This window comes from Sturnus vulgaris, chromosome 3 (assembly GCF_052056855.1).
Source record: "Sturnus vulgaris isolate bStuVul1 chromosome 3, bStuVul1.hap1, whole genome shotgun sequence".
Taxonomy (NCBI): domain Eukaryota; kingdom Metazoa; phylum Chordata; class Aves; order Passeriformes; family Sturnidae; genus Sturnus; species Sturnus vulgaris.
In genome coordinates this window covers 57,352,445-57,367,412 of record NC_142245.1, presented here as the reverse complement: position 1 = coordinate 57,367,412, position 14,968 = coordinate 57,352,445, and the positions used below count along the sequence as shown (strand labels likewise).

General features: G+C 42.2%; 1 protein-coding gene and 1 long non-coding RNA gene across 30 annotated transcripts in view; one reads left to right on the top strand and one right to left on the bottom strand.

Moving 5' to 3' along the window:
- LOC148224359 (uncharacterized) overlaps window positions 1-14,968 on the bottom strand; it is a 134,322-nt gene that overhangs the window by 23,094 nt on the left and 96,260 nt on the right. For 24 of the 28 annotated variants that reach the window (XR_015802450.1, XR_015802444.1, XR_015802456.1 and 21 more), the window contains one exon: window positions 8,133-11,008. The exons of the other annotated variants lie outside the window; for them this stretch is intronic. This is a non-coding gene — a long non-coding RNA (uncharacterized LOC148224359). Of the gene's footprint in view, window positions 1-8,132; window positions 11,009-14,968 lie in introns of those variants that run through there. 28 annotated transcript variants of the gene reach the window in all.
- Window positions 6,701-14,419, top strand: VIP (vasoactive intestinal peptide). 2 transcript variants are annotated; one of them, XM_014888362.2, is made up of 7 exons: window positions 6,744-6,917; window positions 7,352-7,473; window positions 9,043-9,183; window positions 9,568-9,672; window positions 11,155-11,274; window positions 11,943-12,051; window positions 13,560-14,419. In XM_014888362.2, exons 2-7 carry the CDS (start codon window positions 7,361-7,363, stop codon window positions 13,566-13,568), a joined length of 597 nt encoding a protein of 198 aa, XP_014743848.1. In that variant the 5' UTR covers window positions 6,744-6,917; window positions 7,352-7,360; the 3' UTR covers window positions 13,569-14,419. The 2 variants fall into 2 exon arrangements, with proteins under 2 accessions (XP_088017844.1, XP_014743848.1); XM_088161718.1 differs by lacking the exon at window positions 9,568-9,672 and having other exon boundaries at window positions 6,701-6,917.

Genomic DNA, 14,968 nt, shown 5'->3' with positions numbered 1-14,968 from the left:
GTCCATGAAGACTACAGAAATTCTTTGAAAAACAGTCAAGTACAAATAATATCATTTATTAAGCATGATAAACCAACAGGTTGGTACTTTCTTCTATATGGCTTCTTTGTGGAAACTAAAAGCGAATATAGATTTCCACAGCCACAATAATGTACATTAGGCTTAGAGTAGTGCTAAGAGACAGCACGTTACACTCTGCCCTTTATACACATGGACAGTTTTAGAAAACCTCTCTCAGCTCTTTTTCCGTGAAGACAATAGTGGTAATTGCTTGAGACTGAAGCATTTTTAGCTTGTTTCTGCTCTAGCTTTTAGATGGTTTCTTTTTTCAGCTTGGTAAATAAAGAACTTGTGATGATTAGGTCAGTTCAAGGGATAAAGTTATCCCGGCATAATTAGCATCTTAAGATGAGCCTTCCAGCCCGACTGACGTGGTTTTTTTTATATCCTGAGCTGGTATGTCTGCTCTCACAAGCTTCCAGACAGTGCAATAGTAGCAGTATTCACTGGGGAAGACAAAAAGAATTTGGCCACACAGCCTAGAACCAGCATCTTCTTGTATTATACATAAGAAAAAGGATCTAGGCAAAACTGGGGAAGTATACCACTGTTTTCAGCACAGATGTTACAATTACAACCCATGAAAGATTCCTATCATGGCTACAGATGTGTAAATGCACTATATTCTCTCATATTTCATGGGTTCTTTTGCAGTATAGGAATTAGGCAAGGAGGCAAAGAGACTTCTAACAGCTTGCCTGCATCTGCAGATGTGCTCCTAGTCATTAGCATCATTAGTTTCCCAAGGAAGCCTGCATTCCCCAAGATCCCGATAAACTTGCAGACTACTTAAGGTGAGTGTCAATAGTGAATCACAGTGAGATAAGGCACCGTAGGCAGGTTTGGTCTCAGACTTCTAAATTTTGAGCTCTACTACAGCACTGTTTATGGGTTTCACTTTTAACACATAATCCAAATGGATTTTGGAGGTTATATCTATTCTGCATTCCTTTTGTGCAGGTAGAGACAAAAGGGCTTCCATAAGGTCCCATCCTAAAGCACAGGTGACAGGCCTCAGAGCATGGGGAAAATGTATGGACATAGGTTGAAAGATTGTTCTTTGTATCTGTTTAGATAATTACATATTAGCTTAGAGATATTTACACATGTAACAACATCATAAAATATAAAGTGATTTTTCAAGGGTTCACCAGAGAAAATCCAGTTTTGTATATCCAAAACCATGAAGAAAAGAGCTGGGTGAAAATGAATGGGAAATTCAGATTGAAGTTACGACATCTAAAATACACATTCTTGTCATATACAGAGGTTATTTTAGATTTCCAGAGAAGAGGACTGGGTTGGAGGAGCTGCAGGAGGAGGGAAACATACCTGGTGATGAAAGAATCATCTGATCCTTTGCTGAGGTTTGAAGATTATAACTGTGCTGGTAGAAATAGGACATATCTCAGAGAGCTTGCTCAAAACAAAGAATGCAACACGACCAAATCAGAAAATACTTCACTTCCTGACAAACTTTGGATTACAATGTGGTTTTCTGGGCTTTAAGGCAAATGGAATCCTTTAAACAAGTCAGGTGAAACATTAGAAGGAAATTGCTTTGAAAGAAAACCAGATATATTAAAGCTCCTGTTAAAGCTTGTGTAGTCACAGACCCTCCTGAGATATGAGTACAGAATACGTGTCTGATAGCGAGAGGAGGATGGCAAAAACATCACATCCATGCTAAAGAATGAGCAGGAATTTGGACTGACACTTCTAGGACAGCTGCATATCATGAAACACATGGACATGAAGCAGTAGTCCATGCACATACCAGACAACACAAGCATATGGAGAACAAAATATCTATCTCAAACTGCTTTGGAGTCTTTGAGAGAGGTTGAGATTGCATTTTGGGGTGAAAGAGCAGGGATATGAAGACACAGAATTATACTAGAAGCATTAGGAGTTTTCTCAGATAACATCCCAGACAAGGGAGAAAGCCCTTGGAAGTAACACAGGAGTCAGCAGCTCTCTTGCATGCCTTTTGCTCATCATTGCATCTACTCAGAAGTTTTAATCAAGCAGGTCTGTGACATGGATGGTGGTCAGATACCTGCACATATGAATGCAAACAGTGGAAGTCTGTTTGGGAGTCATGGGCATAATCTAAATGTTCCAGTGGTTTTGAAAATTGTTAACCCACGCATTAATAATGCAAAGGTACCACCTGGAACAGGAGGAACTTGTTCAAGTGGTGTAGATGGTATCGTGTTTGTTAATACAATTTACATATTGCAGGAGTTTGCTTCAGTTGATAACTCTGCTCTGATACACACTTTAGACCTGAAAGCAGGACTCAAAAAGGGTGAGAAAGGAAATGAAGGCTCCACTGTTCCACCTGTGTGACCCTCCCACAGCCTGGGATCTGAGGAGACGAGCACTATTCTCCTGAATGTTTCTGTTGCAAAAGGCAACTCATGAGTTTTTAATTTAAAAATATTTGTCTGTGTTTTATTCTGTTTGCCATCACATTTTTGAGTCTGCAGAACTCTGGATAAAGGTATGATAGAATGTGGATTGTACTTCTGTAATAAAACTTACCTAAAGGAACAAACTGATGATTTTCTCCTTATTTCTTTCAAGAAGCATTCAGAGACAGCTGCAAAGAAATGAAGCTGGAAAAAGTTTCAGCATTTTCATTTCAACATTTCATCCATTTTTTCCAAACCAGGTGATATTGAGGGATATGAATATTTATGGGAGAGTGGGATCTAACAATGAAACATGATGCTGAAAGCAGATATTGGGGAATATGCTAATCGTGCCATTAAAAGATTAGAGAAGGGCAGGTCAGTTTTCAATTTTAGTTGTATTTTTTATTCTTCATATACAGTTTCTTGAATTTTCATCTGTTATCTCTTTTGTGAAAGTTGAAAAAGCTGTTCTGTTAGCTGCTGAATAGTAGTGCACCATCAATCTGCTCTATAAGCTCCAAAAACTCACGGATCAATGTGCTATGACTATAGGATCAAAGGCAGAGTTTCTGAACTCATCCACAGCAACATGAGCTGTAATGCACAAGGGACATTCTGCTAACCCGATGATTCGTAAGAGACAGCTCATGAGTCAGTAGAAGTTTCCTCTTCTGATAGAATATTAAAGCCCTAAAAAAAACCTCTTAGTATCTTTATCTTTCTTTTTTTGCCAAACAAAAATGTTAATTCTATTTCTGATGTAATTCTTTTTTTAAAATACAATTACATGATAAATTCGGTCAATGCTAAGCAGGTCCTTCATGGAACTAAGCAGATTTCTCTTATCTAAGATTTTGACTTTAAGACATTTTTGGCACATCAATTTCAGAACAGTTTTACATACCAAAAATAGAAATCAAATCTAACTAACAAACCTTAGAACTCCCAAATTTCTTACTCCAGATGATTTAGCTATTTTAGGTAATATTTGATTTATATATATTGCACAAGTTTGTATACAAATAGTAAGACAAACTTTCGGAAAACTTCTACTCTTTGGTCCACCTTGTCTAATTGGTTTTCCACCATTCCTAAATATTGCAATTTTATAATTGTAACTTTTCAAAAATTTTTTTGTTAAGTGGAACATTAAAGAGGAAATTGAAGCAAAAGTGGAGAGTAGCCAAAAGATATTTGATAACACATAAAATTAAGATAAAAGGTTCAATAAATGTGAGTGCTATGCATCAGAATTTCTGTAAAAACCACTGAAAAATTGTTGATTTACCAGGAGTTGCCTGTGTTTAATTATTATCCTGGAGAAGCTCCCAAGCACTATTTTTTCCCAAGTGACACTCTCCTGAAAGGGCACGGTTTTTGCTAGTACAAAACAGTGGGGGCTACCATTTCAAAAGGGTTCATCTGCCTAGATCTTAGAGGATGTCAATGGAAAAGAGTCTTAGGATGTCAATGGAAAAGGGTCTTTTCTCCATCTATCTGTTTATAAAGAATTATTTTTCTTTTAATGACTTACTCTTATCAAAACTTATTCAAGTGTGGAAATAGTAGTGTATGTAAGCTTCACGGGGGAAAAAAATGGAAAAGATAGAATTTGGATTGCCATCCCAAACCCTTGTCAGTCATCCCAAACCAACTTCCCTCAAAGAAAATCCTCTCGAGAAATGTGAAGAAGGACTAAGGAGAAAGGAGGAGGTGGCAACTCTTCATCAGTTTGTCTTCCAGAGGAGGAGATGGTGGCTTGCATCAGGGTGCTAAAGTGAAATGCGGACAATTGTTAATGCAGCTGAAGAGTGCTTGGGGCATTTGGGGTCAATTCAAAGCTCCACTGGAGACTTCCTGAGTAAACAAGAGGAACCAGTTGATCTCCCTGTGATTCAGTTTCTTGTGTATAGAATAGGAAAAATAGATGGTATTGTAAGATTAGATGCACTACAGATTTCTCAGATCGTTAAGAGAGCTCTAGAGAGGTTTCTTTATCAATACTGTCACCCCTAGAGAGGTTCTGAGGCCGCTTTAGCCAGCCTGACAGCATGTTGTCCAACCTAGTGTACTACCTGCCAAGAAGGGAAACAAAGTTACAGCAAACCAGATTCACCAGGTACAGTATGGAAGGGTGCAGTGCAGTACATCACAGCCCCAAATGGTACAGTATGGTAAGAAAGCCCTGATTTGTCAGTGGTTCTCCAATTTTTAGTCTATATACATCTCCTAGGAGCACACAGCCACCCCTACTGCACATGCATAGCAAGCGACAGCAGGCGTGTTTTCCACATATCCCTTAGACTGAATTGGCTGCTCCCCTCCTCCCTCCCAGGGACTGCAGTCCGCAGGACTCCTGCGAGACCCCCTCTACAGGCTGCGCTAACTCCGGCTTGCTAGCGCCAGAAGGAAACTTCTTTCTTCTGCGCTTCCTGCTGCCAGCCGCATTTGGCTTTTCCCGCAGCAGCGCCCTCGGCGGGAGCGGGACTGGGGAGGAGGAAGAGGAGGAGGAGGAGAGGAGCTGGGAGCTGGGGCTGAGGAGCGGGAGCGCGGGCAGCCGCGGCCCCCTCGAACCCGCCCCGGCCGCGGGGTCCCGAGTGCCGCCTCCCCTCGCCGCTCCGGGCCAGGAGAAGGGGCAGCCGCAGACCTCGCAGTGCCCCAGCCACGCGTCCCTACACCAGCCAGGAGGTGGCTTTCTCCTTCCTCTCTCCTCTTGCAAGTAGTTGAGTGAAGTCCAGTGCACTTGCCCGGGTCGTACACTCGGCACAACGCCTATGTGCCCTAGCCGGGATATTTCTGAGGCGAGGGGAATACGGTGCCATTGATGCTCATCCCGCCATTCCGGAGCAGAATAGCTCCTTCGACCCCTAGTTATGTAGTAACAAGGGGAAAATTTCCTGAAATTAGACTACTGCAGGAACTCTGGTTTTAGTCACAGCTGTCATCCGAGAAACAAATTTCCAGGCATTTTTAATCTAATTCACTTATTCTTTATGTAACTGAATTAGAAAATGTGATTAAGCATCGCAGAATCTTCGGCATTGAGTCTGCCTAACCTTTAGTGAAACATGAAACAGAAAAACTTATTAGAAGTAAGAAGAAATGGTGAAATCGTCTGTATGGATTTGGTACAATCGTTACTGACTGAGTAGGAGGATTAGAGGCACAAAGGCTCAAGGAAAAAAAAAAAAGAAAAAGAGGATAATGACCTTTACAACCGAAATTCTTCCACAATTGTTTGGCAAATATTCCAGGGCAGGCACCGAAAAGACACGGTGCGACACCGAAGAGGTGCTTGCTGGAGCAGCGCCGTCCTGCCGGCCCGCCCGCGGGTCCCACGCCCCCTTCCCGTGTTTCTTTCTCTGCTGCCCACAGACCTCTCTGTGGCAGGGAAAATTCGAAGGAGAAAAAAATCAAAGGCTTGAAACCGATCCTCCCTTGCTGTGGTATCCCCGAGGTTTGCGGTTAAATCACCTTGGGAAGAAGAGCTGATCCCCCTCCTGCTTAGAGTGGGTTAACACACGTTCCAGCCGCGCTCCCTGCGCGCCCGTGCCGGCGCTGGGATCCGCGGAGCCGTCACAAGCGCCCGCCGTGCTCGGCTACACCAAGCGGCGCTTGGGTGTGGGGGTTAATCCGTGTTCCACTAGCACGCACACAGTTTAAACAAAATAGCAAAGAGTAGAAAACACCCCGACACCTGCTAAAATCAAACTGAAACCCGTAGGAAAATTTTGTTTTTCAGACCAACTCCCTGCGCACCTCGGGCGGGAACCCCTGTCAGGGACTTGCATGTGCCAGGGACGGAGTGGGACTACCGTAGCACGGAAACACCGCCGAGGAGCTAGGGAAAAGAGCAACCCCGCGGCTCGGAAGGGGGTCCTCAGGGAAGCACGGGGGCTGAGGGGAGCGGAGGGCCGCGGAGAGCGCAGCCGCCTTCGCTGCGGCTATCCTGGGTGCGGGCAGGGATGTGCGGTGTGGCGTGCCCCGCAGACCCCGACGGCCGCCTGCTCTCCCGCCTGGCGAGGCGGAATCACCCCTCCGACGGGGCTCCGCTCCTCCAAAACTATGTCATTAACATAAATCAAATAATGGCCGGGGGGAGGTGGGGGTGAGAGGAAGGGGGAAGAGGTACGCGACTGCTCATGTGTTAAATATAAGTCTCTGACTGTCCTGAGCAAAGCGACCGTCCCCTTGGGACGGGTGACGTCTCTCCAGTAACGTGATTGCTTCTTTGGAAGCAGAAACGTGTAAACGCTATAAAACGCGGTGGCGCGGCGGGCAGCTCAGAGCGTGCGGCGAGACGGAGCCCTCCTCCTCACCCTCCTCCTCACCCTCTGCCGCCGCCCCGGCAGCCGCGCAGCGGAGCAGGGCGCACTGCCCCAGCACCGCTCCGCTCCGCGCCCGCCCAGCCAGACCCACCGACGGACTCGCGGCTCCGTGAGTAACTTTCTCCCCGCCCCAGCGGCAACTTCCCAGCGGATAAGGAAGGATCTCCCCGTCCGTACCCTCGCTCCTCTTCTCCCCTCCCGGACCTGCAGGGAAGACATCCCGGCCGTCGGGGAGCGGGGAGAGCTCTGAAAGCCCAGGGCAGCCGGGGAGGGACCCTCCCTTGTTACCGCTTAAGCCGCTGAGCCCCAGGCATCGCTGCCCGTCTCACCAGGCCGGGGGTCGCCTTCGGGGATGCCAGCGCTCCCTGACCGCCGGCAGCTCCCTCGCCATCGTGACCCTGCTGGCCGGCGGCGCCTTTCGCGACAGGGAGCAGGGTTGGGAGCAGGGCCGGGGCAGTCGCTCGGCGGCCCGAGGCGATGCCCCGGTGCCCCGGTGCGGGCGGGCCGGGTCGGAGGGTGACGGCTGCGCTCTTCCCTCCGCAGGTGGCGGCCATGGAGCACCGCGGCGCCTCCCCGCTCCTCCTCGCCCTCGCCCTCCTCAGCGCCCTCTGCTGGCGGGCGCGGGCGCTGCCCCCGCGGGGCGCCGCCTTCCCTCCCGTCCCCCGGTAAGGCCGCGCTCTGCTCCGTGCTCCGCTCCGCGCTCTGAGCCCCGCGCCTCGCTGCGAGCCCCTCCGCCCGCATGGACCTGCCCAGCCCGGCCTCTGGCCGAAGGGGCTGTGAGGAGCGCCAGTCCTCCGCTGCGCCCTCCCAAGGAGCGCGCAGTGCGGCGCTTCCCGTCGGGTGTTATCCCGGTACCGGGAGGGTGCGCGGGGTGCCCGCGGCAAGGCTGCGGTCAGGCGGTCCCGGCCGGTATCCTCCGAACCCACCTTGGAAAAGACCCCGGGACACGCACGCGCCTCACGAGCGGCTGCAGCACCCCCGAGCTGGGTGCCCCGCGGGCTGGGTGGCCCCAGGCTGGGTGCCCCCGCGGGCTGGGTGGCCCCTCGGGCTGGGCCCCCCGCGGTATGTGCGGGGGGGCGGACGGGATGTGGGTCACGGCGAGCCCTGGGACGTGAACGGGTCCATGGGCACAGAGCGGAGGGTAGGTTTTGTACCTCTGCATGCTTCGGCTGGTTGAAGTTGCTATTAGTGGTCCAGCTAAATTAAATCAGGTGGCAGAACGGTGAGGTTTGCATTTGGGCAAGAGAAACATAAAATGTAGAAGGACCAATGGAAAACAGGGACAACAACGCCGTTGACTTCCAAAAGGTGTGACTTGAGCTGGTCATTTTACACAGGTTCATTTGCACCTTTTTATTACCAGATAGAAGACTTACATGAATCAGATATATAAACAGTGCTAATAGTGACTTTAAAATTACAAGGGCATAAGTCTATCTTCGTTTTAGTATGTGATTTTTGCATGTCATCACATGTAAGGGTTTCCTACAACGATGGGAGCCTCTTGTCTGCCACAGAGTATCAGAGCAGCCAGAAGGAATGATGCCAAAATACTGCTATGCAGTCAGACTGCCCTTGATAAAATATGACACTTCATAAGAAACCGCAGCTTACGAAAATGTGAAGTAACTGTACATCAGTTCATATAGAGCAGTTGCCATGATACATTTTAAAAGATCAAATGTGAAAAGTTTTTAGCTTCTAACATGAGAGAATAAAAACATGTAGAGATACATGACTACACTTTTTATTTAGTTTGAAGTTCTTGGTGTATTTGCTTTCTTTGGAGAAGGCCTAAGAACTGTTTCGTTCTGCATTTCAATGCACATCTTATATCTTAATCGGGAGGTAAGTACATCTCAGGAACAGTTTTCACTTGGGTAGAGGCTGTTAATTTCATCCATCATTTATACAAAATGCAGTTGTTAGGAAAAGCTTCATGGTTGTCACTTGTGCTGTGATTGTCATGCATTATGCACTGGAATAAATTGCATTCAGTGACAACATTTATCTAGAAAATATGAATTTGAGAGAAGGATCTGTTATATCAATTAATCTACAATTAAGCATGGATTCTACCTGAAAGTGATTTTTGATTTATCCAGATTTCTTTAAAGTGCCTTTCCAATTAAAGTAGGTAGATGTGCATTTTGACACAAACCAGAATGTTAACTCTAGTAAAGTGTAGCATGCCCTCTGCTAGCTGTACATTACACGGTTTCTTTCTTCAACAGATTGGGAAACAGAATGCCATTTGATGGAGCCAGTGAACCTGACCATGCCCGTGGGTCATTAAAGTCAGAATCAGATATTTTGCAGAACACACTACCTGAAAATGAGAAATTCTATTTTGATCTGTCCAGAATTATTGATAGGTGAGTTTCTTTATTATCATAAATATAAAAGATGATGGACTACTTGATTTCTGCCAAAAAATCATTCACATTTTCAAACTTAGAGTTAGGAAAGGAAGACTCAATTACAGAAGAAAATCCCACAGCCGCTGCTTGAATAGTGGTAGCAGTAGGGATGTCGGCAGAAATGTTGATTATATTGCCATTCTGGCATGATGAATGCATTCACTTTCCAGAAAGAAGTAAAAATGTATATTGTGAAAATCTGGAAGTATTTTATGAAATTAGTTCCCTTTAAGATGTACAATAGTTAAATTAAGGAAAGCAGTGTATTTACAAAATGAACATTATCAAAATTCTATGAACCTAGGCTGTATTGTAGAGTTTATTTATTGTCCGTTTCAGAAATGCAAGGCATGCTGATGGAATTTTCACCAGTGTCTACAGCCATCTTTTGGCTAAATTTGCTGTGAAGAGATATCTGCATTCGCTTATTAGAAAACGAGTTAGGTGAGGTGACACTTACTATAGGTAGATTTTTTTTCCCTAGCTGGCTTTATTGGCAAATTTTTTACCCTACTATATCCAAGGTCTCCTTTTTGTGATTTAGAGATACTGAAAGAGAAGCTTATATAATTGTGGGGGAGCTGAAAATCCTATATAAGTATTTAGTGATATTACTAAATGGATATGTTACTATTTATTCCTGACACATCTGTGAGAAACATACACTGCACAAAGCATAGATAATGTGTACTGGAAATACTATAATGATTATCATGCCAAATTGCTATTCTTTTTTTCAGTAGTGTTTTTACTAGCCTGGTGGACAAGTGACAAAAGTAAATACAAAGTGATTGATACTCAGTACTTAACAAAGGGAAATACATAATGAAATCAAGAAAAGATTTGTTTATAGGGAAAATATAAAGGTATAGTTTTTTCCTGCTGTATAACATACTGACAGATGTTTGTGAGATCTGTATTGCAGCAGAATTCATAAAAGAATGATGCAAATTCATAGACTAGGGGTCTGGATACAACTTCCAGACCCATATGTTAATAAACTAATGGGCACAGTGTGCTGGGTAGGATCATTGTGTATTTTCCTTGTTTTCAAATCCATAAGCAGCAACTGTGAGCCACTGTGACAATACTACTGAGTGCCTACTTCCTATGCTCAAAAGCTGAGTAAAAATTAGGTCCTCCATTTATGTCAGTGCTGCTTTTGTACCAGAACATACAGTTCCAGTTTCTCATATGCTGTAAACTAACATAGACCATTTAAAATAGAACACCCTGACATTTTCCAAGATTGTGCACAAAGAAAAGGCCTTCAGGTTTGGCTTTCACAAGGTGTGTTTTGTCTTCTGAAACCTTAGAACAAGCATTTATAGCATTTTTGTGATGATGCACTCTTAACTTTCCTCAGTGGCAGACTACACTTCCACTGAGTTTGATGTGAACAGTGATGAGGTCCTTTAAGAACTTATTGCAATTTAAACCAGGTTGTACCTTGGCATCGTACTGAAATATATTCCCACCAATGACAGAAATTAGGATAAAATCTGTTTGTTAAAAGGTGCAACCTGGGGGGTGAGAACAGTCAGGAGAAAGTAATGAAATCCACACTTAACCACTTGACCTTACAGAACTCCTGGGACGAGGACTCTAGAAATCATTGACTATGTATCCTAATTTCACAGGCCATGGCAAAACTGAGAAGAGAAGGAAGTGGAAAGTGTGCCCCAAAAGACTGAATAACAATCTTTGATATTAAAATACATAGTAAGCAGTGGAAGCAGTGGTTTCTTTTCAGCAGAAGATCCAAAGTCATAGATGAAAGCTATGAAATAAAGAAAAAGAAAGAAATAAAAATTTGATTTTATTAGGCTAATTAATACCATAAAGCTTATTTTGCTCATTTAACAGTATTTTCTTTTAAACGGATATAGTCTCTTAAATTTTCCTTTGTAATTGTTGTATTGCCAGCTCCCAGGACAGTCCTGTCAAACGCCACTCTGATGCTGTCTTCACTGACAACTACAGCCGCTTTCGAAAGCAGATGGCTGTGAAGAAATACTTAAACTCAGTTTTAACTGGAAAAAGAAGGTACTACAGGAAAGCACATATATATATTCTTTCCATACTTCTATGACACTAAGACAGAAAAGTTTTACGTGCATGTATGTATACAGAGAGGACAAAGTGCAAAAGGCACTGACCATTAATGACTTGATAGCATAGTTTATGGTATGGTTTTTAAATACAGACAACATTTTTTCCCTGACTGGAACAGACATCACGATGAGACTAGAATAGAAGAATAAAAAGGAGATGGCATCTGGCAAGTTTAAAAATCTTCCAACAGATTCTTAAATTGTTTTTATTTAGAAAAAATTTTCATAAAGAAAAAAACCCCATGGAGCTATGGAACAGTAACAGCAAATTTTATCAAAAAATATGTTGAAAATTTGCCTCTCTGTAAACATGTGAAAAAAAATTTGAAGATCTCTAAAGGACTATATATCCTAATCAGTATAGGTGAGATGTGCCAGCATATATTTTAGTGGACCTTGTCTTCTGTTTGTATATTCACTCATTTAGAGAACTGCTTTTAAATATCATGTCTCATTATTAATTAAACATGCTATTTCATGTATTCTGTAACACTTTGGTTTAAGTGTAAGAAAATGTGCAGAAGCTGCAGTTAGAAGGAAGGTTTGCTTGCTTTGCGTTTTCTTCTGAAAGCAATAAAACTTGTTTCTGATCCACAACAGCCAGGAAGAGCTAAATCCTGCTAAACTTCGAGATGAAGCAGAACTTCTGGAACCATCCTTTTCAGAAAACTACGATTCTGTAGATGAGCTGCTGAGCCACCTCCCACTGGTATGCCAAGAATGTCTTTTCTCTTGCTATCTGTTACTTGACTTGACCCATACAATGAGATTAATAGTACATGAAGTGTGGCCTATCAGAAAATCAGAATAATCTAGGAAAGGGAGTTATGTTCCATGAAAAGCTTTATGTTTCTACAGAGATTGTTTCTGAATAAAATAATAATTTTAATAATAAGCTTTAAGTTATCCCATGATTGCTGCTGTTGAAAATTCCTAATTAAATGGCACTGTTCATAATGCACCTAACACACTTGGGTGTTTCAAGCAAAGTGCACTGCAGCATAAAACCAGAAGTGACTCATTTTTAATTACAAAGATCATTATTTCTTCAGAGAACAAACTTGAGGATATTTCCTTTAATTAAAAAAAAATGCTACAGCTTTTGTTTAACATCTTTTTCATTAGAAAGGAGTTGCCCCTAGAACTAAAAGCATCAGCAAGATGAATCTTATGCATTAAGAAAGTATTTGACATGCAAATCTTGCATGTTTTCCATTAGGTGCTACTATTTCTTCTGAAGTCATTCACAATTTTTTTTTTGTTTACTGAAAGATAAACCCTTCTACATCAACACTTGCAAAAACATAACATTGAAAGGCTAAGGAAGACGTGAATTTGGCTTGGTTTTGTTGAAAGTGTATTATGAAATTGATGATAGGATAGGTTTTGCATTCAGTTGTGTCTGAAAAGGTAAGAAAAAAGTTAAAAAGGCTATTCTTGAAGACAAAATTTAGAGAAATGTCTTTTCCTGTGTCATCCCAAACCACCCATCCCCCTCCCCCAAAAGAGACGCTGTTTCCTTTCAAGACTGAAACAAAATGAGGACATGTTCTTTTCCTTTCCACAAATGTGGCACTTCCTCTAAAGTTCCCGAGGTCAAAAAGGACATAAACTGCTTATGCATTGAGAAATTAAATAATTTGTAAGCAGCATGATTCTGGAAAGAAATGTTCTTTCTGGACAAGATTTATACCAAAAATATCTATTCTTGGATTTTGCACCTTCTCAGAGTTCTGGCATTAACGAAGGGACAAAGAGTAGTGGTGCAGCAGATATCTTCCTGAAAACATTTTCAGTCCTTTCCATTTTTATTGACTTTATTGATGAGGCAGATCTGCCTGTAGGTGAACCAGTACTGACTTTGTCATGTTATTGCAGCACTCAGTTGCTAACGTAGTGTGGAATGAGCAACCTGAATTTGTGTATCCATTTCAAGAATACAGATTTTTTTCAGAGTGAGCAGTTCTGTGCTGCAGGCTAATCTGCAGTAACGTTTTTCTCTAGTCCTTCAACCTTTCTTTCCTCATCCCACGGTCTTGTCTGACTGTAATGCCCACCAAACTCCTGTGAGCAGCCACATCTCAGCTTGTCAGTCCCAAGCACAGCAATTGTTTTATATCAAGTGTTACTCATTGCCCTCTGTCTGACCTCATACACCTCATGATGCAACTGCTTGAAAAAGTGACTTCTAAAGCACATCTCTCCTTTGCTTTTCAGGACCTCTGAAGAACACCTGGTAAAGTCTATGACAAGAACAAGCTATTTTTGAGTTCCACATAGTATTTCAAAGAGATGACTTTAGTCATCAAACCAGAACAAATATGTTGTGAAGTGAAAGTTGTGATATATTTGTTTCTTACGTAATAAAACTTGATATTTACATTGTAAATATTACTCTAGAGTTCTCTACTGAAAGCTGTACATATGGATGCCAGTTTAACTCATGAGAAGTCTGTGAGTCCATATGCTGTAAATCCTTTACTTCAATAAATTCATTTGAAAATGAGTGTGCAGCTGAAAAGAGCCCATCATGACTAATTAATTGGCTTATTTTAGGTGTTTTACAACTTCAGACAAACGTGTAATAATAAGGAAACATTTCTAGATAGCCTCATATAGAACATGTAACAACAAGAGGAGAAGAATGTTCAAAGTGTGCAAAACTGCTTTACAAAGATCTGTGAAGGTTATTGCCCAGCAAAAGGGAATGCTTTTCTAACAGTTTACCAAGCAACTAGAAATAATGAATAAGAATTAAATTTTTTTTGACCTCCAGCAGTATCTTTACTTCTGGTTCATATTTTTAATATTTCACAACATATAAATTATATTAAGACCAGAAATATCTTCTTTATTTCCAGTTGTGTTTCTGGAGCTGACCAAGTGCTAAAAGAATGCAGTCTTTTGATTTGTTTGATGCCTAAAGTCATCAGTTATTCTACATTTAATTGTCTGTAGCTTTGATGATGAAACTATTGCTTATATATAAAATAGACCTGAAGACAGTTTACTATTTTTTCAGAATGAATGTAATTTACAAAATATGCAGACAATAAATCATTTTATTATCATGGCAAGTTATTACTAGTTTGAATCAGTGCTACAGTTACTTGGAACAGCAGAAGTCCCAATAAGTGCTATCTGTACAGCAGGAAGATAATATTTTTAACTGATTTATGCTATATGATTTTAGAAAGACAAGTAAATAAACCTCCAGTCCCCTTTTCTGTAGCTTTCTATTGTTGTAGATGACAATGGAACTAAAAATTTGCAGCTGTTTGATTCATACTGATGTAGAAAGTAGAAAAACTTATCAGACCTACTTACAAGCTCAATTTGGAATTTCAAGTATATTTATAAATCATACATATGCACACATAGTGATAAAACTGATTTGCAAGTTTCACTTACAAGTTTACTGTTCTCATTTAGAAAGGAACTTCTAACATGATAAAATCTGAGATTTATGGAGACTAGTTCTCATAAATATGTAGCCCTCCGATTTGCAATTTTTTTTCGAATATTGGCAACTGCATATCAAAAGAAAACCAGCTTTCACAGATCGGGTGCTAATATTGCTATTTCTATCTAGCCTTGACAGAATCTATTTTAGCCTAAGCCAGTGA